This window comes from Humulus lupulus, chromosome 3 (assembly GCF_963169125.1).
Source record: "Humulus lupulus chromosome 3, drHumLupu1.1, whole genome shotgun sequence".
NCBI classification, from domain to species: Eukaryota; Viridiplantae; Streptophyta; class Magnoliopsida; order Rosales; family Cannabaceae; genus Humulus; species Humulus lupulus.
The window spans coordinates 283,920,726-283,944,921 of record NC_084795.1 but is presented as its reverse complement, the minus strand read 5'-3'; the positions used below and the strand labels follow the sequence as shown (position 1 = coordinate 283,944,921).

The 24,196-nt window shown below is 32.6% G+C and overlaps 2 protein-coding genes and 1 long non-coding RNA gene across 6 annotated transcripts; 1 reads left to right on the top strand and 2 right to left on the bottom strand.

Annotated features, from left to right (window-relative positions):
- The first annotated feature begins 2,244 nt into the window (after positions 1-2,244).
- LOC133824830 (uncharacterized) lies at positions 2,245-4,871 on the top strand. 2 transcript variants are annotated; one of them, XR_009888574.1, is made up of 4 exons: positions 2,245-2,441; positions 3,149-3,277; positions 4,138-4,322; positions 4,404-4,871. It is a non-coding gene; the product is annotated as an uncharacterized LOC133824830 (long non-coding RNA). The 2 variants fall into 2 exon arrangements; XR_009888575.1 differs by lacking the exon at positions 2,245-2,441 and adding an exon at positions 2,448-2,814.
- A 3,633-nt stretch (positions 4,872-8,504) lies between these two features.
- On the bottom strand, positions 8,505-12,482 carry LOC133824832 (putative disease resistance protein At3g14460). 2 transcript variants are annotated; one of them, XM_062257814.1, is made up of 2 exons: positions 8,721-12,482; positions 8,505-8,588 (listed from the first exon to the last, which is right to left on the bottom strand). In XM_062257814.1, the coding sequence occupies exon 1, from the start codon at positions 12,443-12,445 to the stop codon at positions 8,792-8,794; it is 3,654 nt and encodes a 1,217-aa protein (XP_062113798.1). In that variant the 5' UTR covers positions 12,446-12,482; the 3' UTR covers positions 8,505-8,588; positions 8,721-8,791. The 2 variants fall into 2 exon arrangements, with proteins under 2 accessions (XP_062113798.1, XP_062113799.1); XM_062257815.1 differs by having other exon boundaries at positions 8,505-8,579.
- A 4,298-nt stretch (positions 12,483-16,780) lies between these two features.
- On the bottom strand, positions 16,781-20,736 carry LOC133824829 (putative disease resistance protein At3g14460). 2 transcript variants are annotated; one of them, XM_062257813.1, is made up of 2 exons: positions 16,997-20,736; positions 16,781-16,864 (listed from the first exon to the last, which is right to left on the bottom strand). In XM_062257813.1, the coding sequence occupies exon 1, from the start codon at positions 20,719-20,721 to the stop codon at positions 17,068-17,070; it is 3,654 nt and encodes a 1,217-aa protein (XP_062113797.1). In that variant the 5' UTR covers positions 20,722-20,736; the 3' UTR covers positions 16,781-16,864; positions 16,997-17,067. The 2 variants fall into 2 exon arrangements, with proteins under 2 accessions (XP_062113797.1, XP_062113796.1); XM_062257812.1 differs by having other exon boundaries at positions 16,781-16,855.
- Between the last annotated feature and the right edge of the window lie 3,460 nt (positions 20,737-24,196).

The window sequence follows — 24,196 nt, the reverse complement described above, 5'->3', positions numbered from 1 at the left end:
GAATATATAATGATTATAAAGCAAAGGAAAGCAAATAAAAAGCAATATTCGTGGGCTTTTCACACAAATTTTTGGTCAGATTCACTAGTGGCATTTAGAAATGATATTATTATTTAGTTTTGATGATATTTATAATTTTAATAATATTTGTGGTTAATATGATTTACGAGTGTAACTAAAATGTAATTTTTGTAGAAACACTTAATAATAAAAGTGTAAAATACATTTAGTTTTGTTATGACTAAATGTATTTTTTTAGTAATAACAAATTTTATCTTATATGATAGGTTATGACTAAAATTATATTAGTATAGCTTGTGACAAAATATTATTTTTTAATTCATTTTGAGTAAAAGTAAAATATTTATTTATAACTAAAAATTTGCAATAATATTTTTTTTTTGTAGTAAGAGTTTTTTTTTTTTTTTTTTTTTTGAAGAATTTTGTAGTGAGAGTTGAAGATACCATTTTTAAAGAAACCACTCTATCAAAATCTGGGACTCGGAGCATAATAGCCCCAAATTTATTGGTTAATTAAATAAATAATTCTATTTTAAAAAAATTAAGCCTTATTCTTATTACTTTCTTTACAACCTTAATTTACGTGAAAGTTTCAATTTATTTTTGGTCTTAGTTTTTGTTTTCTTATTCATTAATTTTTATTCACTAGCAATTAAATATATGTATATATACATAAATTTTGTAATCTAAGTGTAATCCATTTACCTGTAAACTTTAGTTAATTACTCTTTCTTAAAGTTAATTAATTATTTTGTAAGATCAACATTTATATGTATTTTTATCTTATTGTAAATAAAAAAATCTTATAAATTCAGATTTTTTTCTTCTTATCAATCATCACTTCATTTTTGATATCCTACACTTACAAAAAAAATATAGATAAATAAGAAGATGATTTACTTTTTGTTAATCTCCTATACCATAATTTTATTTATTATTATAACCTACAGCTAAATATAAGACATATTATCAAACTTATATATTATAAATAAGTTTTTCTCTTATTATTTTATTTTTGATATATTATAGTACAAAGGACACATATACCATGCTATTAATCATATACATAATGAACAGTTTTATTTTCACTCAAAGTTATAGTTATCTCCGATATATCATAGAATAAATAAAATATATATCATGCTATCTATCAACCATGACTATCAATTAGAGTGAATACAATAACATTTATGGTATATAACTTATATATCATAAATATTTTTTTATTCACTCTAAGTCATAGTATATAACTTATATACCATAAATAATTTTTTATTCACTCTAAGTGATAGTCATGACTAATATACCATAGTACAAATAACAAATATACCATAAATGATTTTTTTTTATCCTAAGTTATAATCAACTTAGATATACCATAGTACAAATAAAATATCATGCTATTAAACTTATATATCATAAATATATACTTTTAACATTAAAAGCTACAACCTTCTTTGATATACTATAATACAAATAACATATATACCATGTTGTTTACCATTTTTTTCTTCTCTTTAAGCTATAGTCATCTTTGAGATACCATAGTACAAAGAACAAATATTAATTGCTATTAAATGTATTGACCATAAACAATTTTATTTTCACCCTAAGTTATAGTCATCTCCAATTCACCGTAGAGCAAATAAAAGATATATCATGCTATTCAAGTATACCATAAATGTTTTTTTATTAAATCTAAGTGATAACCATCGATAATCTACCCTAGTAAAATAACAAATATACTATGCTACTAAACTATTATATACCATAAACACTTTTTTTTACCCCAAGTTAGAGCCATCTTTGATATACTATAGTGCAAATAACAAATATATCATGCTATTAAACTTATATATCATAAATATTTTATTAACCTTAAGTTATAGCCATTTCTAATATATTATAGTACAAATAACATATTATATAGTACTAATATAGCAAACTAACATAGAAACCAAAATATCAGTAAAGTATATATCTTATTGATATAATCCCTATATAGTCACTCAATCAAACACCACACCTGCCTCTCTTTACACTACAACATTTTATACTTTATATCACATTGAAAAATGACATTTTTTAAGAAGTGTTATTGATAAATATCTCATTCGGCGTATTGGACTGTTTTTACATCATTAAGCTAATATTGTACATTGGGCTTTCAATGGAATGTTGAGTATTTGGGCTCATTTTACATCATTTCTTTCTCTCTCTTCAGTCACTCTTTCGGTTTCTCCCAAACTCTTGATCTCTTTCTCCAATTTCTCTTAGTCTCCCCTGTGATCTGATTAAATCGCTCATCATTCTTTCTCAATGACTCTCATAAATTCTTGATGAGAAGCTTTGGCACAAGCAACCTAGCCCGACGTTCTTTCTCCTCCAGTCAACTCTCTCACGAAGTCTCTCCTATAGAAGTGAGTCCTGAATCTTTTCCAACTTTTGATTTGGTTCTGTTTATGTCTTCTATCGATTGAATGTTATAGTTTTTAGATTTCTCCAAAATTAAAATTTTAGTATATTTAATTCAGGATTGAATGTTAGTTTTTTGAACTTTCCAGTATTGGCAACAATCTTTGATTATACACAAGCAGAACATATATATAGTTTGAGAATCATACAGACGGTAGATTTTGAGAATCATGTTGCTCTATAACTTATACATCTCTATGTCTGTTTGTTGTTTTTGTTTCCAAATGCATAATGGTCTCTACATCTCTTCGCTTGATATTGTTGTGAGATCATTTGTTCTGTAGTTCATCGTAACCAATCATGTCTCTCTTGGTGAAGGTGAGTTTTCGTTGGATATTAATCTTATTCTTAGTCTCCATTGGATTTATTTTACTTGAGATTAAATTTCTTACATAAAAATCCACACACAAATAAATTTTATCAATCTCTGATTTAGAAAATCTCCTAGAGTTTAATAAATTTAGTAGTTTATTTCTTGCTTAGTTTCTAGTTTCTTTCTTCTAAACAATTGTGAGAAGGTTTATTTGGTTTCACCTCACCTATTCTGCTCAATATTTTACATTTCTATTGCACTCAAGGTGTTTGAAAAAATTACTTATTGAATGACACAAGGATAACATATTTTTCTTTGTTTCGGTTGACCAAAAAACAGAGCATAAAAAAAACAGAGCACAGAGTCATCCACTGTTGTGCATAAGATGGAAAGTGGTGAGCAAGTCACTTAGAAAATGACTTCAATGGAAAAGAAGAGGAAAATCATAAACGAGTTCCTTAATCCAAGGTATAATTTTTATGATATATTATTTTCTTTCTACATTTGGGTTCTCCACAATTTATTAGCTGTATATCATTTAATTCATGTTATAATATAATATGGGCTACGTATTGTTCTGTTATACGATCACCATGCAAGAGGAAAAAAGCATAAAAGTTGTGCTTACTCTGTATGCCACAAGCCTTGTAGATAGGGTAAGAACTATTATTGTTGTATTAGCAGTAATAATTATGATGATGATGATGGTTACTTATATCTTCTTGGTAGGATTCTGATACATTTTAGTTTGTAACATTAATTGTTTCAGTACTGTGAGAATAAAGAAGCATTCTATTTTGTTGACTAATTATTATATTCGAATAAAATTGTAATAATCTGTCTACTGCAAAAACTCTACTATAGATTGGCATTGTTAAGTTATTGGATAATTATAATCGAGTGGTGTAATGGACTTTGGATATGTTCCCAGCATAATGGACTTTGACTAACCTTTTGTTTTGCAGTATGAAGAGGATGACTAAGTGTAATAAGTTTTAATACTCCATTCGTTAAAAGTACATTTTATATTTATGTATATAATATATCATATTAGATCAAGTTGCATTGTGGAATTCATGATATATTTTATTTACTCTTACTAGACTCTAGTAGTTATTATTGGATTTTGATTTTTTATTATTTTTGCTGTAACCTGTTTAGATAATATTTGAGACCATCTGACTGCTTGGTCCCTTCAGAACTAGTTATCCTGTTGCTCTGAAACTTGAGTTGCTTGCTTCTTATCTTCAGAATTTATTGCATATTATATCTGGTGAATAAAATTAGAGTTAGTCTGATATTGGTTTTATTTATGTTGGATTTTGAAGGTGAATGTTGGATTTCGGGCCCATAAGATGCCTTTCATTTTCGCACATTCTCTCTTGGCCCTAGAATCGCTCTCTTCCTCCTTGATGTCTCTCTGCTAGGGCTCTTTGTAGTTCTAACGGCAGTTTTATTGACAGGAATGTCCAAAGCTTTCTCAAATATTCCACCACTCTTCCAAACCTTTACGGTATTGCCTATGTGAACTCTTTCTCTCTCTCCCTTTCTTTCGATTTTGTTTGGGTAATTTGATTTGTATTGTTGATTTCAGTGGTAGAGGGATTTGATTCAATGGCTCTCACTTCATGACCATCACGGGTATCTGCAAAGCTATTCTTATGCTATTCTCCATTGATGCCGCATTAGAATTTTAAGGTCTATGCTACTTTATTCACTCCAATCGCGCTAAGGATTTCGTGGATGACCAAGTGTATCTGATCGACTCCTGAGGATGACCACTAGAGCGACTCCAATACTATAACGGACGATATCAATGTCGCCGAAGTCATAGGAGATGAAGCGCAAAGACGAATGTCATCCATGACTATTGGTGCTATTGGTTCGTTGTTGTTCGTGAAACATGGAAGTTTTTTTAAATTATAGCAAAAAGTCTTAGCTAGAATTTTATCATGATGACTTTGATTCTCTAAACTCTACTTTTTGAAAGTTATTCACTTCTTAAGTGAAACATGTATTTGGACCGAGTTAACTAATAGGATGGTATTGACATTTTTGTAAATCTAATATTTTTTTTATTATATTGTTATCAAGGTACCAAAAATATTAATTGAACTAGGGAATGTTAGAACAATAATAGAATATGTACATCAAGATATATTCACACACCACTCACAACACTCTAAACTCTCTTGTATTCACACACCACGCTCAAATTTTTCTTGCTTTTGATTACAAAATGATCAGTAAGTAAAATTCTAAGAGAGGTGACACCCTTTTTTACACACTTGAAAAAACTAAGTTAAGAAAACAGAAATAACAGAATTAGCTAAGACCTTTAATTTGGCAACTGATTTCAGCAAGCTTCCTTCTTTACAATTCAAATGTAATGATCTTAGATTCTCAGTTTGCATAAAGCCTGTCAAATCAAAGTGAGCAATACATAAGAATATCTGCCATAACAAACCACACACAGTAACACTATTTTGTATGATTGAGATAATATTGCTCTCTTTAGAAAACAAACGATACTTAAACCGAAACACTTGTCCATGAAAAAGAAAAAGGTGCACTTGTGTTGAGTAAGCTTTAATTAAGAAAATGAAATAGGCACTCTGAAGTCTTAGTTTCGATATGTAAAAGAAAAATAACAAATATGAACATCTTGAGACATAAAAAATATGAATAAATAAAACAGTTAGCAACCGAATAACAATATGTAAAACAAACCTGGGAATGTGCTAAAGCCAGACTTTAACCATTAGGCATTGGTTAAGTGGTGAAAGCATGGTGAAGCTGAAATCATCAAAATAAACAAGTCATAAATATAGAGAATAAAACTGAACAAACAAAATAAATGCATATGAAGATCAAATACATACCTCAATTAATTGATTTAATGTTCAGAGTTGTCTGAATGAGGTAAATGCAAGCTCAAATAAATTCAACATGTGGCATGTGACTAATCTTGCTCGAGTACTCTTTATTCTCACTCTCCTTTGTGTCGTAAATTTTCTTCAGCAGAGGACAATCAATTATACTCAAATAGCAGAGGGATGTCGTAAATAATCAGGTCCTACGTCCAAGGCAGCAGAGTCAACAAGGTCCCTATATAGTCACTCAATCAAACACCACACCTACCTCTCTTTAGCACACATCTTCTAGACTTCAATCTAACCTGCAATAGATAATGCATACAACCAAGAAAGCAAAACTGACAGCACTTGTTCAAACCAGAAATTCGAACAGTATTGAACTAGAGAATATTAGAACAATAATAGAATGAGAACACCAAGATGATATATAGAGCTGGTTCTTCTCCTCTGCACTAATCTGTAATGGTAGCACAAAACAATGGTGTCACCCTCTTCTATAATATTCTCACTTCCCTCTACAAAGAAATCCCTGTACAATGTCGTTCCATGAAATGGTTCTTAAGAGCAAATATAGTTTGATTCCAGTAATTTAATATTTATCATATCTTGTCAGTTCCATTCTTTAATGTTACTCAACTTAATTCGTTGGATTTAGCAATTTTATTATGTTTGATGATGTTTACTAGTTTGTATTAGATATGAAACATCCTATCCTTGTGATTACTACTACTTCATCATCAATGATTAAGGTAAGTAAAATTTTCAATCTTGGTTGACACCTTCTGCCAAATCATGCATGCTTTTCAGTTTTAATTATTCCCAATGTCTATCTGAATGAATCTGATGCAGATATCATCCACAACATGAAAGAGACAAGAAAAATCAAAGGGAGGAGCTTTGAAGCATTCTATAATGTAAGAGTTTCTGGCTTACAAAATATCACCACCATAGAATGGCTAAAATTAGTAATCTGCAGGTTTAAGAGTGATAATTTATCAGTTTTGATCTTTTCTTTTTTTACTTTATTTATAGTAGTTTGTGTCGGTGGAGGTATTTTTGAGGTTAAATCAACCAACTGCCAAAAGAACATAGCTCTCAAGTATCTCAAATCAATTGCTCCTCACCTCACATGATGATGTCTCTATTGGATTTAACAATAGATCTCATCTTAGCTATAAGAAGAGCAAATTTTACACCACTTTCCACATTCAACAAAGAATTATAAAAATATATATATATAGATCGGATCGGATTGCAACTAAGGTTGAAACTCAATCTCAACTGTTCACCTAACTTTGTTCTCTAGCAACAGCTTCTGGGTACTCTACAACGTAACTCTAACTTCAGCAAAATGACTCTGAAACAATTACAAGGAAACTTTTTAATGTCTCTTAATCTTTTGTACTCTACTCCCTATTTGTAATAAAACAGTAAAAATAAGTTGACCAATTCACAGTTGCCCTCTAAGACCATTAAATCATTGCCTTCCATCTCTTGAATTAGTGATAGAAACTGATACAATTGTGAATTGCAATGCAAAAGTAAAGGCTTACACGCATAGAAATTATCATCGAGTAATTAGGCAGAACATGGACTCTAACACTTGTGTTTGGGCTGCTTAAGGATTAAGGATCAACATGATATTCAATCCCAGACTTCCTTAGGAGAACTTCTTCTCTGTGAGGATATTATTTTGCCAAGAAAATCATCACCAACATGCTCAGCTCAGACACTAACCAAAGAAAGTATCTAAGTAAACAGGAAGCCAAAATCATCAAAGAAAAACTGAAGAGCAGCACTTGAGTATTTATAGTTGTTTCCATGTTCTGATCTATATAGATATATATATATATATACATCCTAGCTAGCTGTATATTTCTTATTGAAGTCGATCAAAATTATTAAAGTTTTCCTCTCTGAATCTTTAGGCTGGAACTACCAATTAATCATGAAAATGCAAAATGCTGTGATTAGTGCATGAGAATTCATTAACATATAGAGAGCTATTATAAAGCATAAAATTAACTCCATTTAACCAGCAGATTACTAATTTGATATAATAGAATGTTTAAAAAAAATAAATCCTATAGCTAGCTGTATATTTCTTTTTCGATAATCAATCAAAATTCTTAAGAGTTTTCCTCTCTAAACTCCTGCAAAACCAAGTCAGCCCCATTCGACAAAAAGGAACAGTAGCCATGTTTAAGCCCATTTTTATTCAGACCTCTAAGTTAAAATTTAGTTAAAATAATATTCACTAATTATTATTCGAACTCTTAATAAAAATTAATTCACAAAATTTGTCTTACATAAAATAAAATGTAAAATAAAATAAAATAAAAATTCCGGGCTAGTACACTTCCATCTCTTGAAATGAATCCATAGACTTGTGAACGTAAAATTACTCCGTGATAGAAGCTGATCTAGCTGTGAATATATTGTTCTGCAGAAGTAAAGATAGATACACATAAATTTCATCATGGAGTAATTAGGCAAAAGCATAGAATCTTTGTAAATTTCAGAGACAAAACAAGAACTTCTCTACAAATATTCTCCAATGAAACTTTGGCCTTCGAAAAATAAAAAGCAAAAAATGATGTTGTGATACAAATAATCACATCTCTATGTAAACAAACATGTCTATGACTGGGATGGCTAAGGCTTTCAATTTTCATTAATTATTTTACTGAATATCATAAGGGTGACACCTGAGATCAAAAGTAAGAAAATGGTTTACTTGCTTGATGTCTTTTTCCATATGAAATGTGTTTCGAGCCAGAAAAATAAAATCTGAAACTTTTGTATTGAAGTTTGCTAACCTGAGTTCCCATTTTGATATTTTGGTCCATTCTGAACTGATATGGATTTCAACAGTTGTAGCTCTCATAGTAATTCTGCAATAACTAACAAATAGTTTTGAGGATATGTAAAACAATACCGATAACTATTATCTCTATAGATCAACGATTAATAGAAGAAAAATACAAAGAGAACAATCAATTAATTGAGATTGCCTAAAAAGAGCAAATACATACCTCAATTATTTGATTTAACATTCAGAGTAGTTGTGTGAAAGATTGGGATGTGACTTGTGGTAAATGCAAGCTCAATAAAATTTGACATCTGGTATATGACTAATCTTTCTCCAGTACTCCTTATTCTCACTGTCCTTTGTGTCGTAAATTTTCTTCAGCAGAGGACAAGACCATATATGCAAAGAGCTGAGGGATGTTGGAAACCCTTCTTCTGATAATGTCTGCAACTCAGGGCACAACCAGATGTCAAGTTGTTGCAAGGAGGTGAGTTGACTCAGCCCATTTTTGTCCAGGCCTCTAAGTTTTGAAAATCCATCGATAGAAAGAGAGGTGATAGTGGCAGGCAGTAGTCCTTTCTCCGGAAATGATTCCAAATCTTCTTTATATCCGTCAACTGTAACATTCCTGAGATTGGGTAATGTTTGCCAATTCCATTTTATCCTCAAAAGTTGATGATAGTATATCCCAAGTTTAGACAAACTAATGGGCAGACCACCTTCAGGAATAGTCTCTACCAACGGACAACCTCTCATTTCCAAAGATTTCAAAGATGAGAGGGAAATCATCTTCTCAGGCAACCACTTCAATTCAGGGCAATAATTGATATTCAAGTCACTCAGTTTGGGAGCAATAAGTCCACCATTTGGGAAAGAGACAAAGCTAGGACAGTTAAAGATAGTCAGAGAAGTTAGTTCCTGACATTGACCATCGGACATTGAGAGGGCTTCAAAGTAATGGCAGTCCTCTATTTTAAGAGTTCGGAGAGTGGGAAATAAATCCATATGGAAGGATCTAAAGGATGACCCACAGTTATTCAAAGTAAGTGACTGAAGAGGAATGAGAGTGGTAAGCAAACTTCCAGTCGAAGAAGAAGGATTTATTGCCTTTATTGCCTCGTACAATGATTCCACATTTTCCAATTTTTTAATTCCCATTTCTGTGACATAAGGTAATCTTGGGATATTTAAAGCACACTGCTTATCTGCATCAATTTGAATCTTTGTTAATGAAGGAAGGAAGCGAGGCAAATCCCCAATGAGCTTAGGACAAAAAGAAATCTCAAGTGTTTTGAGCTTTCCATATGTTGCTGCATCTTCAGTTTGCATTGAATGCCATTGCTCCCATGATGACATGAAGCCGAACCTTAAGGTTTCCAATGATGAAAATGGCTTCTTCGCAGAACTATTCCCGTAAAACTCAGCACCCACAGTCGTTACTGAATGAAAACTTGAAATGTGAAGAATTTTTAGTGAAGGCAGTTGCCCAAGTGGTGGTAAATTGGAGCAATGCTGACTCCCACTAAGCTCTATGTCAACAATGTTGCTGAACGAATCATCCCCAATCCAATTTGGAAATTTTGTGCCAGGGTAACTAAGAATCTTGATCTGCTTCAACGTTGTGTTAGGTGAAAGCATTTCAAGCACACTCTCTCCATGTTTTGGATCAACATCATCAGCAGTCCATACCAAACTCAATTTCTCAAGTTGCTTCTTATTTAGTACATTGACTTGATCCGATGCTTTTGTAATATTGGCCACATTTTCTAACTTCTGAATGGAAAGTTCTCCGCGTAGACTTGAAAGTTTTGCCAACTCTTCTATTTTAGCACCACTATCCTTTCCCACAACGAATGTTGTCAACATTTGGAGATTTATCAATTTACTTATTTGGCTTGGCATCTCTTTCAACGACCCAAAGTCATATGACACCTCTTGCCTGATAATAAGATGTCTCAAATTAATGAGGAGGTGCATATCTTTGGGGAGAGTTTCAAGTAGACGACAATTTTCTAATTTAAATGTCTGTAAATTGTACAATAGAGTTACAGATTCGGGCAACATCACAATGTCGGTGCCAGAAAGGTCTAAATAGCGAAGATATTTTAGATCACCAATTGAATCAGCCAAATCAGTGATACCACAATCACGAAAAGATAAAACTTTCAAACACTTCAACTTCGGCAGCAAATCGTGCACTACTTCCTTAGGAACCAATGAACCACCAAAACCAGATCTTATTGACAAAAGGGTTCGCAAACGAGTAGCTTTAAAATCATAAGTAGATATCTTATCACCATAACAAAGGACTTCCGTGGCACATCCAAGGTGACGAGTCTTCTTCTCAAACTTATCAATATCTTCATTATGCTCTAACAAACAACAATATTTTCCAGAAACAACTCTAGCCAAATCAACTATAAGGTCATGCATAACAAAATACGGCTCAGAAATGTAATCGATTCCCAGTTGAAAAAACGACATAGATATTAATTCATCAAAATACTCATCAACAGTTTCTTCCATTCTCTTACTCCCCTCCGAATGCATCACGAGATTTTCTGCCATCCATATTAAGACTAGTTCCTGTCTTTGAAATCTATAGCCTTTTGGGAATATTGAGCAATAAGCAAAACACTTTTTCAAGTGTGCAGGAAGATAGCGGTAGCTCACTTCTAAGGCCGCAGGAAGAATCTTGCTCCTTTTATCTGTCAACTCCCAAATATTACTCGTTGCTATTTGTTCCCACTTCTCAGCATCCAACGTCGATCTCAAGAGGCCTCCTAGAACTTTAGCAGCTAAAGGCAAGCCATTACATTTCTTAGCAATATCTCTGCCAATACTTTCCAATCTTGGATTCTCAATAAACATATTAAGATTTCCCCGAGAAGCATGTTTTGCAAATAGTTCCCAACACTCATCTTTTGATAATTCTTTAAGATAGTGTGGATCAACAGTTCCAATGCTATCCGCAACTGTCTTGTTTCTTGTTGTTACTACTATTTTGCTGCCTTTGGCTCCATCCTTGAAAGGCTTCATCACTTCCTTCCACTGAACATAATCATCCGCCCAAGCATCGTCTAGAACAATCAAAAACTTTTTTCCCTTTAACTTCTTTGCCAAATTGACTTGAAGCGAATTCAAATCCATGTCAATACGAGCATCATCCGGAGCTACTTGTTGAAGAATGGTTTTTGTCACAGCCATGGCATCAAATTTATCAGAAACGTACACCCACACCTTAAGTTCAAACATCTTCATCACTTCTTCATCATTGAAAAGGGTTTGAGCAAGCGTAGTTTTTCCAATCCCACCCATTCCCACTATGGGAATGACATCACATATGTTTTGATCACTGCCTACATCATCTGATATCAAAGACTTCATTAAAGCATCCTTGTCATTCTCTCTACCATAAACTTCAGGTTCATCCGGCAGAGAAGTCTTAAGAAACAACATTTCTGATGGTTTCACCTCAACAACATTGTTTTCTAGATTCAAGATTCCAATTTGATTTGCCAACAACTCCAATCTCAGAAGAATCTCTTCCATATCGGTGTTTCTTTTACGATCAATTGAATTCGAAGGTTTAGAGAAGAAACAAGAGAGTAACTTACTTGCCTTTCTTCTTGCTTTCCTTGACTCAGCAGCTTTCTTCGGTTTGAGAGCATCATATTCAACATCGCCAAAGAAGTCCTCAGCATCATCCACAGCGTCGAGAAGATCGTCCAGCCACTTCTCCACAGCAGGGTTTTTGATTTTCTTGTTCTCCACCTCGAAACGAACAGCAGCGAGACAGTTGAACGTTGACTTCAACTTGAAAATCCTCTCAGAAACACTACTTTGATTTCCCTTGAAGAAGAACTCCTCAACATAAGGAGAAGCAATCTTTTCCAGCAAAAAATCAAAAGAAGCAGAGAGAAAAGCACCGATCACAAGTTCAGCCATGTCTCACTTCACTTCAGTAGCTAACTCAGTATTGTTAAAGATTCACAAAAAACTTAAAGCAATGGCAATATGAAAATATCACTGTAATGACAACGAAATGATAAAAGAAGAGTATAATGATTCTTTATCAAAAGTTGAGTTGTTCATTTTATGTTATAATATTCATCCAATTGTATATAATGTATTAATATTAATATTGGTGGAAGAGCTCATCTCCTTGATCTAAGCAATAACAGCCTGTATTATGACAATAATATATTCCAACTATCAATATAAATAAATTACAAAACAAAGTCTTGTCGTATATTAAAACATAACGTCAACATATAATAAAAAATAAACTAGTAGTTATGATAATTTGTTTTTTATTATTATTTTAATTGATTAGTGTTTTTATTTATTTATTGTGTTTTATGTAAAGATGTAAATTTTTTTTATTAAGAGTAGGAATAATAATTAAAAGGGATATTTGCGGTATGAGTACTCAATGTTTGGGTTTTGTACGCGGCATAGACCCAATATTTATTTTTAGTGGCAAAAGTAGTAAAACTGTAATTCCGTCAGCCTCCTCCGTTAGGTTCCGTTTCCGTTTTGTGATGACTGGACCAATACGTGTCACTTCGTGATTGGTCCAACTCAATAATTTTTTAAAAATAATTATGATTTGGACCAATAAAAACATGACACGTGTCTGCCTAATGGAGGAGACTGACGGAATTACAGTTTTACTGACTTTGGATACTTTTGCTACTAAAAATAAATATTGGGTCTATCCCGCGTACAAAACCCAAACATTGGCTACTTATGCCGCAATTATTGGGTCTATTAATTGAACTAGGGAATGTTAGAACAATAATAGAATATGTACATCAAGATATATTCACACACCACTCACAACACTCTAAACTCTCTTGTATTCACACACCACGCTCAAATTTTTCTTGCTTTTGATTACAAAATGATCAGTAAGTAAAATTCTAAGAGAGATGACACCCTTTTTTACACACTTGAAAAAACTAAGTTAAGAAAACAGAAATAACAGAATTAGCTAAGACCTTTAATTTGGCAACTGATTTCAGCAAGCTTCCTTCTTTACAATTCAAATGTAATGATCTTAGATTCTCAGTTTGCATAAAGCCTGTCAAATCAAAGTGAGCAATACATAAGAATATCTACCATAACAAACCATACACAGTAACACTATTTTGTATGATTGAGATAATATTGCTCTCTTTAGAAAACAAACGATACTTAAACCGAAACACTTGTCCATGAAAAAGCAAAAGGTGCACTTGTGTTGAATAAGCTTTAATTAAGAAAATGACTAAATATGACTAAATAAAACAGTTAGCATCCGAATAACAATATGTAAAACAAACCTGGGAATGTGCTAAAGCCAGACTTTAACCATTAGGAATTGGTTAAGTGGTGAAAGCATGGTGAAGCTGAAATCATCAAAATGAAGAAGTCATAAAAATAGAGAATAAAACTGAACAAACAAAATAAATGCATATGAAGATCAAATACATACCTCAATTAATTGATTTAATGTTCAGAGTTGTCTGAATGAGGTAAATGCAAGCTCAAATAAATTCAACATGTGGCATGTGACTAATCTTGCTCGAGTACTCTTTATTCTCACTCTCCTTTGTGTCGTAAATTTTCTTCAGCAGAGGACAATCAATTATACTCAAATAGCAGAGGGATGTCGTAAATAATCAGGTCCTACGTCCAAGGCAGCAGAGTCAACAAGGTCCCTATATAGTCACTCAATCAAACACCACACCTACCTCTCTTTAGCACACATCTTCTAGACTTCAATCTAACCTGCAATAGATAATGCATACAACCAAGAAAGCAAAACTGACAGCACTTGTTCAAACCAGAAATTCGAACAGTATTGAACTAGAGAATATTAGAACAATAATAGAATGCAAACACCAAGATGATATATAGAGCTGGTTCTTCTCCTCTGCACTAATCTGTAATGGTAGCACAAAACAATGGTGTCACCCTCTTCTATAATATTCTCACTTCACTTCCCTGTACAAAGAAATCCCTGTACAATGTCGTTCCATGAAATGGTTCTTAAGAGCAAATATAGTTTGATTCCAGTAATTTAATATTTATCATATCTTGTCAGTTCCATTCTTTAATGTTACTCAACTTAATTCGTTGGATTTAGCAATTTTATTATGTTTGATGTTTACTAGTTTGTATTAGATATGAAACATCCTATCCTTGTGATTACTACTACTTCATCATCAATGATTAAGGTAAGTAAAATTTTCAATCTTGGTTGACACCTTCTGCCAAATCATGCATGCTTTTCAGTTTTAATTATTCCCAATGTCTATCTGAATGAATCTGATGCAGATATCATCCACAACATGAAAGAGACAAGAAAAATCAAAGGGAGGAGCTTTGAAGCATTCTATAATGTAAGAGTTTCTAGCTTACAAAATATCACCACCATAGAATGGCTAAAATTAGTAATCTGCAGGTTTAAGAGTGATAATTTATCAGTTTTGATCTTTTCTTTTTTTACTTTATTTATAGTAGTTTGTGTCGGTGGAGGTATTTTTGAGGTTAAATCAACCAACTGCCAAAAGAACATAGCTATCAAGTATCTCAAATCAATTGCTCCTCACCTCTGATGATGTCTCTATTGGATTTAACAATAGATCTCATCTTAGCTATAAGAAGAGCAAATTTTACACCACTTTCCACATTCAACAAAGAATTATAAAAATATATATATATAGATCGGATCGGATTGCAACTAAGGTTGAAACTCAATCTCAACTGTTCACCTAACTTTGTTCTCTAGCAACAGCTTCTGGGTACTCTACAACGTAACTCTAACTTCAGCAAAATGACTCTGAAACAATTACAAGGAAACTTTTTAATGTCTCTTAATCTTTTGTACTCCCTATTTGTAATAAAACAGTAAAAATAAGTTGACCAATTCACAGTTGCCCTCTAAGACCATTAAATCATTGCCTTCCATCTCTTGAATTAGTGATAGAAACTGATACAATTATGAATTGCAATGCAAAAGTAAAGGCTTACACGCATAGAAATTATCATCGAGTAATTAGGCAGAAACATGGACTCTAACACTTGTGTTTGGGCTGCTTAAGGATTAAGGATCAACATGATATTCAATCCCAGACTTCCTTAGGAGAACTTCTTCTCTGTGAGGATATTATTTTGCCAAGAAAATCATCAAAAACATGCTCAGACACTAACCAAAGAAAGTATCTAAGTATAACAGGAAACCAAAATCATTAAAGAAAAACTGAAGAGCAGCACTTGAGTATTTATAGTTGTTTCCATGTTCTGATCTATATAGATATATATATATATATACATCCTAGCTAGCTGTATATTTCTTATTGAAGTCGATCAAAATTATTAAAGTTTTCCTCTCTGAATCTTTAGGCTGGAACTACCAATTAATCATGAAAATGCAAAATGCTGTGATTAGTGCATGAGAATTCATTAACATATAGAGAGCTATTATAAAGCATAAAATTAACTCCATTTAACCAGCAGATTACTAATTTGATATAATAGAATGTTTAAAAAAAATAAATCCTATAGCTAGCTGTATATTTCTTTTTCGATAATCAATCAAAATTCTTAAGAGTTTTCCTCTCTAAACTCCTGCAAAACCAAGTCAGCCCCATTCGACAAAAAGGAACAGTAGCCATGTTTAAGCCCATTTTTATTCAGACCTCTAAGTTAAAATTTAGTTAAAATAATATTCACTAATTATTATTCGAACTCTTAATAAAAATTAATTCACAAAATTTGTCTTACATAAAATAAAATGTAAAATAAAATAAAATAAAAATTCCGGGCTAGTACACTTCCATCTCTTGAAATGAATCCATAGACTTGTGAATGTAAAATTACTCCGTGACAGAAGCTGATCTAGCTGTGAATATATTGCTCTGCAAAAGTAAAGATAGATACACATAAATTTCATCATGGAGTAATTAGGCAAAAGCATAGAATCTTTGTAAATTTCAGAGACAAAACAAGAACTTCTCTACAAATATTCTCCAACGAAACTTTGGCCTTTGAAAAATAAAAGCAAAAAATGATGTTGTTGATACAAATAATCACATCTCTATGTAAACAAACATGTCTATGACTGGGATGGCTAAGGCTTTCAATTTTCATTAATTATTTTACTGAATATCATAAGGGTGACACCTGAGATCAAAAGTAAGAAAATGGTTTACTTGCTTGATGTCTTTTTCCATATGAAATGTGTTTCGAGCCAGAAAAATAAAATCTGAAACTTTTGTATTGAAGTTTGCTAACCTGAGTTCCCATTTTGATATTTTGGTCCATTCTGAACTGATATGGATTTCAACAGTTGTAGCTCTCATAGTAATTCTGCAATAACTAACAAATAGTTTTGAGGATATGTAAAACAATACCGATAACTATTATCTCTATAGATCAACGATTAATAGAAGAAAAATACAAAGAGAACAATCAATTAATTGAGATTGCCTAAAAAGAGCAAATACATACCTCAATTATTTGATTTAACATTCAGAGTAGTTGTGTGAAAGATTGGGATGTGACTTGTGGTAAATGCAAGCTCAATAAAATTTGACATCTGGTATATGACTAATCTTTCTCCAGTACTCCTTATTCTCACTGTCCTTTGTGTCGTAAATTTTCTTCAGCAGAGGACAAGACCATATATGCAAAGAGCTGAGGGATGTTGGAAACCCTTCTTCTGATAATGTCTGCAACTCAGGGCACAACCAGATGTCAAGTTGTTGCAAGGAGGTGAGTTGACTCAGCCCATTTTTGTCCAGGCCTCTAAGTTTTGAAAATCCATCGATAGAAAGAGAGGTGATAGTGGCAGGCAGTAGTCCTTTCTCCGGAAATGATTCCAAATCTTCTTTATATCCGTCAACTGTAACATTCCTGAGATTGGGTAATGTTTGCCAATTCCATTTTATCCTCAAAAGTTGATGATAGTATATCCCAAGTTTAGACAAACTAATGGGCAGACCACCTTCAGGAATAGTCTCTACCAACGGACAACCTCTCATTTCCAAAGATTTCAAAGATGAGAGGGAAATCATCTTCTCAGGCAACCACTTCAATTCAGGGCAATAATTGATATTCAAGTCACTCAGTTTGGGAGCAATAAGTCCACCATTTGGGAAAGACACAAAGCTAGGACAGTTAAAGATAGTCAGAGAAGTTAGTTCCTGACATTGACCATCGGACATTGAGAGGGCTTCAAAGTAATGGCAGTCCTCTATTTTAAGAGTTCGGAGAGTGGGAAATAAATCCATATGGAAGGATCTAAAGGATGACCCACAGTTATTCAAAGTAAGTGACTGAAGAGGAATGAGAGTGGTAAGCAAACTTCCAGTCGAAGAAGAAGGATTTATTGCCTTTATTGCCTCGTACAATGATTCCACATTTTCCAATTTTTTAATTCCCATTTCTGTGACACAAGGTAATCTTGGGATATTTAAAGCACACTGCTTATCTGCATCAATTTGAATCTTTGTTAATGAAGGAAGGAAGCGAGGCAAATCCCCAATGAGCTTAGGACAAAAAGAAATCTCAAGTGTTTTGAGCTTTCCATATGTTGCTGCATCTTCAGTTTGCATTGAATGCCATTGCTCCCATGATGACATGAAGCCGAACCTTAAGGTTTCCAATGATGAAAATGGCTTCTTCGCAGAACTATTCCCGTAAAACTCAGCACCCACAGTCGTTACTGAATGAAAACTTGAAATGTGAAGAATTTTTAGTGAAGGTAGTTGCCCAAGTGGTGGTAAATTGGAGCAATGCTGACTCCCACTAAGCTCTATGTCAACAATGTTGCTGAACGAATCATCCCCAATCCAATTTGGAAATTTTGTGCCAGGGTAACTAAGAATCTTGATCTGCTTCAACGTTGTGTTAGGTGAAAGCATTTCAAGCACACTCTCTCCATGTTTTGGATCAACATCATCAGCAGTCCATACCAAACTCAATTTCTCAAGTTGCTTCTTATTTAGTACATTGACTTGATCCGATGCTTTTGTAATATTGGCCACATTTTCTAACTTCTGAATGGAAAGTTCTCCGCGTAGACTTGAAAGTTTTGCCAACTCTTTTATTTTAGCACCACTATCCTTTCCCACAACGAATGTTGTCAACATTTGGAGATTTATCAATTTACTTATTTGGCTTGGCATCTCTTTCAACGACCCAAAGTCATATGACACCTCTTGCCTGATAATAAGATGTCTCAAATTAATGAGGAGGTGCATATCTTTGGGGAGAGTTTCAAGTAGACGACAATTTTCTAATTTAAATGTCTGTAAATTGTACAATAGAGTTACAGATTCGGGCAACATCACAATGTCGGTGCCAGAAAGGTCTAAATAGCGAAGATATTTTAGATCACCAATTGAATCAGCCAAATCAGTGATACCACAATCACGAAAAGATAAAACTTTCAAACACTTCAACTTCGACAGCAAATCGTGCACTACTTCCTTAGGAACCAATGAACCACCAAAACCAGATCTTATTGACAAAAGGGTTCGCAAACGAGTAGCTTTAAAATCATAAGTAGATATCTTATCACCATAACAAAGGACTTCCGTGGCACATCCAAGGTGACGAGTCTTCTTCTCAATCTTATCAATATCTTCATTATGCTCTAACAAACAACAATATTTTCCAGAAACAACTCTAGCCAAATCAACTATAAGGTCATGCATAACAAAATACGGCTCAGAAATGTAATCGATTCCCAGTTGAAAAAACGACATAGATATTAATTCATCAAAATACTCATCAACAGTTTCTTCCATTCTCTTACTCCCCTCCGAATGCATCACGAGATTTTCTGCCATCCATATTAAGACTAGTTCCTGTCTTTGAAATCTATAGCCTTTTGGGAATATTGAGCAATAAGCAAAACACTTTTTCAAGTGTGCAGGAAGATAGCGGTAGCTCACTTCTAAGGCCGCAGGAAGAATCTTGCTCATTTTATCTGTCAACTCCCAAATATTACTTGTTGCTATTTGTTCCCACTTCTCAGCATCCAACGTCGATCTCAAGAGGCCTCCTAGAACTTTAGCAGCTAAAGGCAAGCCATTACATTTCTTAGCAATATCTCTGCCAATACTTTCCAATCTTGGATTCTCAATAAACATATTAAGATTTCCCCGAGAAGCATGTTTTGCAAATAGTTCCCAACACTCATCTTTTGATAATTCTTTAAGATAGTGTGGATCAACAGTTCCAATGCTATCCGCAACTGTCTTGTTTCTTGTTGTTACTACTATTTTGCTGCCTTTGGCTCCATCCTTGAAAGGCTTCATCACTTCCTTCCACTGAACATAATCATCCGCCCAAGCATCGTCTAGAACAATCAAAAACTTTTTTCCCTTTAACTTCTTTGCCAAATTGACTTGAAGCGAATTCAAATCCATGTCAATACGAGCATCATCCGGAGCTACTTGTTGAAGAATAGTTTTTGTCACAGCCATGGCATCAAATTTATCAGAAACGTACACCCAGACCTTAAGTTCAAACATCTTCATCACTTCTTCATCATTGAAAAGGGTTTGAGCAAGCGTAGTTTTTCCAATCCCACCCATTCCCACTATGGGAATGACATCACATATGTTTTGATCACTGCCTACATCATCTGATATCAAAGACTTCATTAAAGCATCCTTGTCATTCTCTCTACCATAAACTTCAGGTTCATCTGGCAGAGAAGTCTTAACAAACAACATTTCTGATGGTTTCACCTCAACAACATTGTTTTCTAGATTCAAGATTCCAATTTGATTTGCCAACAACTCCAATCTCAGAAGAATCTCTTCCATATCGGTGTTTCTTTTACGATCAATTGAATTCGAAGGTTTGGAGAAGAAACGAGAGAGTAACTTACTTGCCTTTCTTCTTGCTTTCCTTGACTCAGCAGCTTTCTTCGGTTTGAGAGCATCATATTCAACATCGCCAAAGAAGTCCTCAGCATCATCCACAGCGTCGAGAAGATCGTCCAGCCACTCCTCCACAGCAGGGTTTTTGATTTTCTTGTTCTCCACCTCGAAACGAACAGCAGCGAGACAGTTGAACGTTGACTTCAACTTGAAAAGCCTCTCAGAAACACAACTTTTATTTCCCTTGAAGAAGAACTCCTCAACATAAGGAGAAGCAATCTTTTCCAGCAAAAAATCAAAAGAAGCAGAGAGAAAAGCACCGATCACAAGTTCAGCCATGTCTCACTTCACTTCAGTAGCAAACTCAGTATTGTTAAAGGTTCACAAAAAACTTAAAGCAATGGCAATATGAAAATATGACTGTAATGACAACGAAATGATAAAAGAAGAGTATAATAATTCTTTATCAAAAGTTGAGTTGTTCATTTTATGTTATAATATTCATCCAATTGTATATAATGTATTAATATTAATATTAATATTGGTGGAAGAGCTCATCTCCTTGATCTAAGCTATAACAGCCTGTATTATGACAATAATATATTCCAACTATCAATATAAATAAATTACAAAACAAAGTCTTGTCGTATATTAAAACATAAAGTCAACATATAATAAAATATAAACTAGTAGTTATGATAATTTGTTTTTTTATTATTATTTTAATTGATCGGGTTGCAATTTTAATTTTTTGCGATCCTTACTATTAGAATAAATAGTATTTTTGCCTCTTGAACTATGATCATCGTGTCCCCGAATAATTTGCGATGTTAAAAATTCCTTCCGAACTATGCACGTTACTGAAATATAGGACTTTTGTTAGATTTCGTCCTAGGTGGCCAACAGAATGATGATATAGTATTTTGTCTCATGATGTGGCAGTGCCATGTGTAGAATAATTGGAAATTTTGCCCCCCGAACTTTGACCACTACCAAATTGTGCTTTTTTTATAAAAAATATATATATGTTTTTTCTTAAAAATAATAATTAAATCCTTAATAAATAAAAAAAAATTAATTATCAACAAATAACTATTTTTTTTTTTTTACAATATTAATTAAAACTATTTTAGAATGAACATTTAAAATAAATACTAAAACAAAGAAAAAAAATTTAATTAAAGAGGTGGACGAAATACTTAAATAAATTAATAAAAATTTTAATTTAAGAGGAGGACAAAGGGGAAAAAACTTTGTCTTATGATTTATTTTTAATTTTATATTTAAATATATTTATTTTATATAGTAAAAGAAAAGAAAAAGTACAAAAAAAATATTTTCTATTAATTAGATTTTTATTTTTTGAGTATTTGAATTTTATTTAATTAATTTGAAACTTTTAGGATTGATTATTTTCTTAATCTTTTGAAATGATTTTTTTTTAAAATTTAAGGATTTAATTATCATTTTTTAAATTAAATTAGTTTTAATAAAAATGACACAATTTGGTAGTGGTCAAAGTTCGGGGGAAAAAAATTCTAATTATTCTACACATGGCACTGCCACATCAAGAGACAAAATGCTATATCATCATTCTGTTAGCCACCTAGGACGAAATCTAACAGAAGTCTCATATTTCAATAACGTGCATAGTTCGGGGGGAATTTTTAACATCACAAATTATTCGGGGGGCACGATCATACAGTGGTCATAGTTCGGGGGTAAAAATGCTATTTATTCTTATTATAATTAGGGTATATACCATTTTGGACACCGTGTTTTGTCTCATTATCTGTTCAGACTCTATATTTTAATAAATTACTTTTTAGACCTTGTGTGTTTGTAAAATGGTTCAAATAGAATCATAAAAGACAAAATAATAGTGCTTCACCATTGAAATAATTACCAAAATAATTGTTGAAGTACTAGCTAATTACCATATAAGAGGATATGAGAATATATAAGAGAAGTTTACATAAATATTGGAAAAATATATATAGTTTCTAAATTTATGGGAAAAAAAAAATTGTACAAAACATGGTAAGTTTTGGAAAAATAGTTTAAAATATGGTAAATAAATTACCATAAACTTAATTCTCTTATTTTCTCTTCTCTCCTCACGATCTCTCTCTCTTCATATCATTTCTTTCTTTCTCCTCCTCATTTCTTCCTTATTTCTTATTTTCTTTCTCACGATCTCTCCTCAGATTTCTTCCGGCGATGCTACCTTCGCCGCTGCCTCCGACGACGACGACGAACTGATTTTCTTCTTCTTCTTCTTCTTCGATCTTTCTTATTCTTCTTTTTCTTTCTTCAAATCTAGTTTTATTCTTTTTCTTCTTTTTCACATCTGATTTTGAACTTCATATTCAATTTTTCTGGGTTTTTTTTTTCTTTCTAAATCTGTTTAAGTAACCAGGTACTTGACTTCATATTTGATTTAATTTAAGAAATGTACTTAAGAAAAGTTGACTGCTATTATTTAGTGTAGACTAGGGTAGTATAAGAAGCTAGGTAGTTGAATATTTTAGGGTACTTTTAACATATGAAATCTTAGGTTAGCTGATTAGTTTTTTTGGTTGAAAAGGGCAAAAGTTGTCAAAAGGTTCTTCTCTGTGATGTTTAGATCAATTGGATATAGGTTTAGCAGCCAAACGTTCATCAAATAAGGTTCTAACATAAATATTTATGTGTTTATTAATTATTTAAAAAAATAGAACTAGAACGTTTGCTAAAAAAATGTATCAATAGGTTTACAAAATTTATTCAGAATACAAGTACAAGACATAAAAAAACAAGCAAACAAAACTTTTGATTTTTCTGGGTTTTTTTTTTCCAAATCTGTTTAAGTAACTAGGTTCCATGACGCCTGAATCATTTTATTCATATCAGATTTTTTTTAAACCTAAATGTAACCAGTTACAATAGCGATTAATTTAGATTCTTTTGTTTAGATTTGATTTTGTTTTCACACCTGACTAAGCAACCAAGTACCATAGCAATTGATTATTTTTTTTAGATTTGATTTTTTTTTCAAATCTCGCTGTAACCAGTTACGATTATCAATTTAGATTTTTTAGTAATGTGACAATAACTGGTTACTACTATCAATTTTAACTGTCGTGGCAAGTACTCGAGTGAAAACAGATCAGAATACATCCAGTAAAGAAGAAGAAGAAGAAGATAACCAGTTACTCCTATTAAAATAACTCATTGATAACTAGTTACTGAGCCAAACCTAAAAAAATAACTCAGAAATATTTTTAAAATTCTCAATTTTTGTTGGCTTATTTATTTCATGTTTAAAATATTTTTAGGTTGAAACAAGTTTTTCCACTTGTGGAACTAAAATGACTAAAATAAAGCAAACATATCAGTGGAACTAGCTGCCAGTACTACATATATTAAAGCAAACATTTGGGTATCTGTGTATTATATGTTTTGTGTTATCATACTTGTTGGCTAGTTTGATAATAAGACTGTAATAATGTCACCATAACTTGCCAAGAAATACTTGATGTTTTCAATAAAATTATATGAAACGTTTTAGAAAAGTGGTCTGTATACATGAACATCCACAGACTATTCATAATATTAGCACAAACTTGTTAATTTTTTTTGGGGACAAAATTGTTGCACCATCGAAGGGGTGAGCTATAACACTGTATGCAAAGCAAAGAAATAACAGCAAAATTACATGAGAAGGCAACCAAAGAGATCTCACATATCCATTTCGTTGGTCTGGAGGAATTAATCTAATGCCTCAGAAGCAATCAATCACAGATTTGATGGTTTTTTTTAACCGACTATCGCT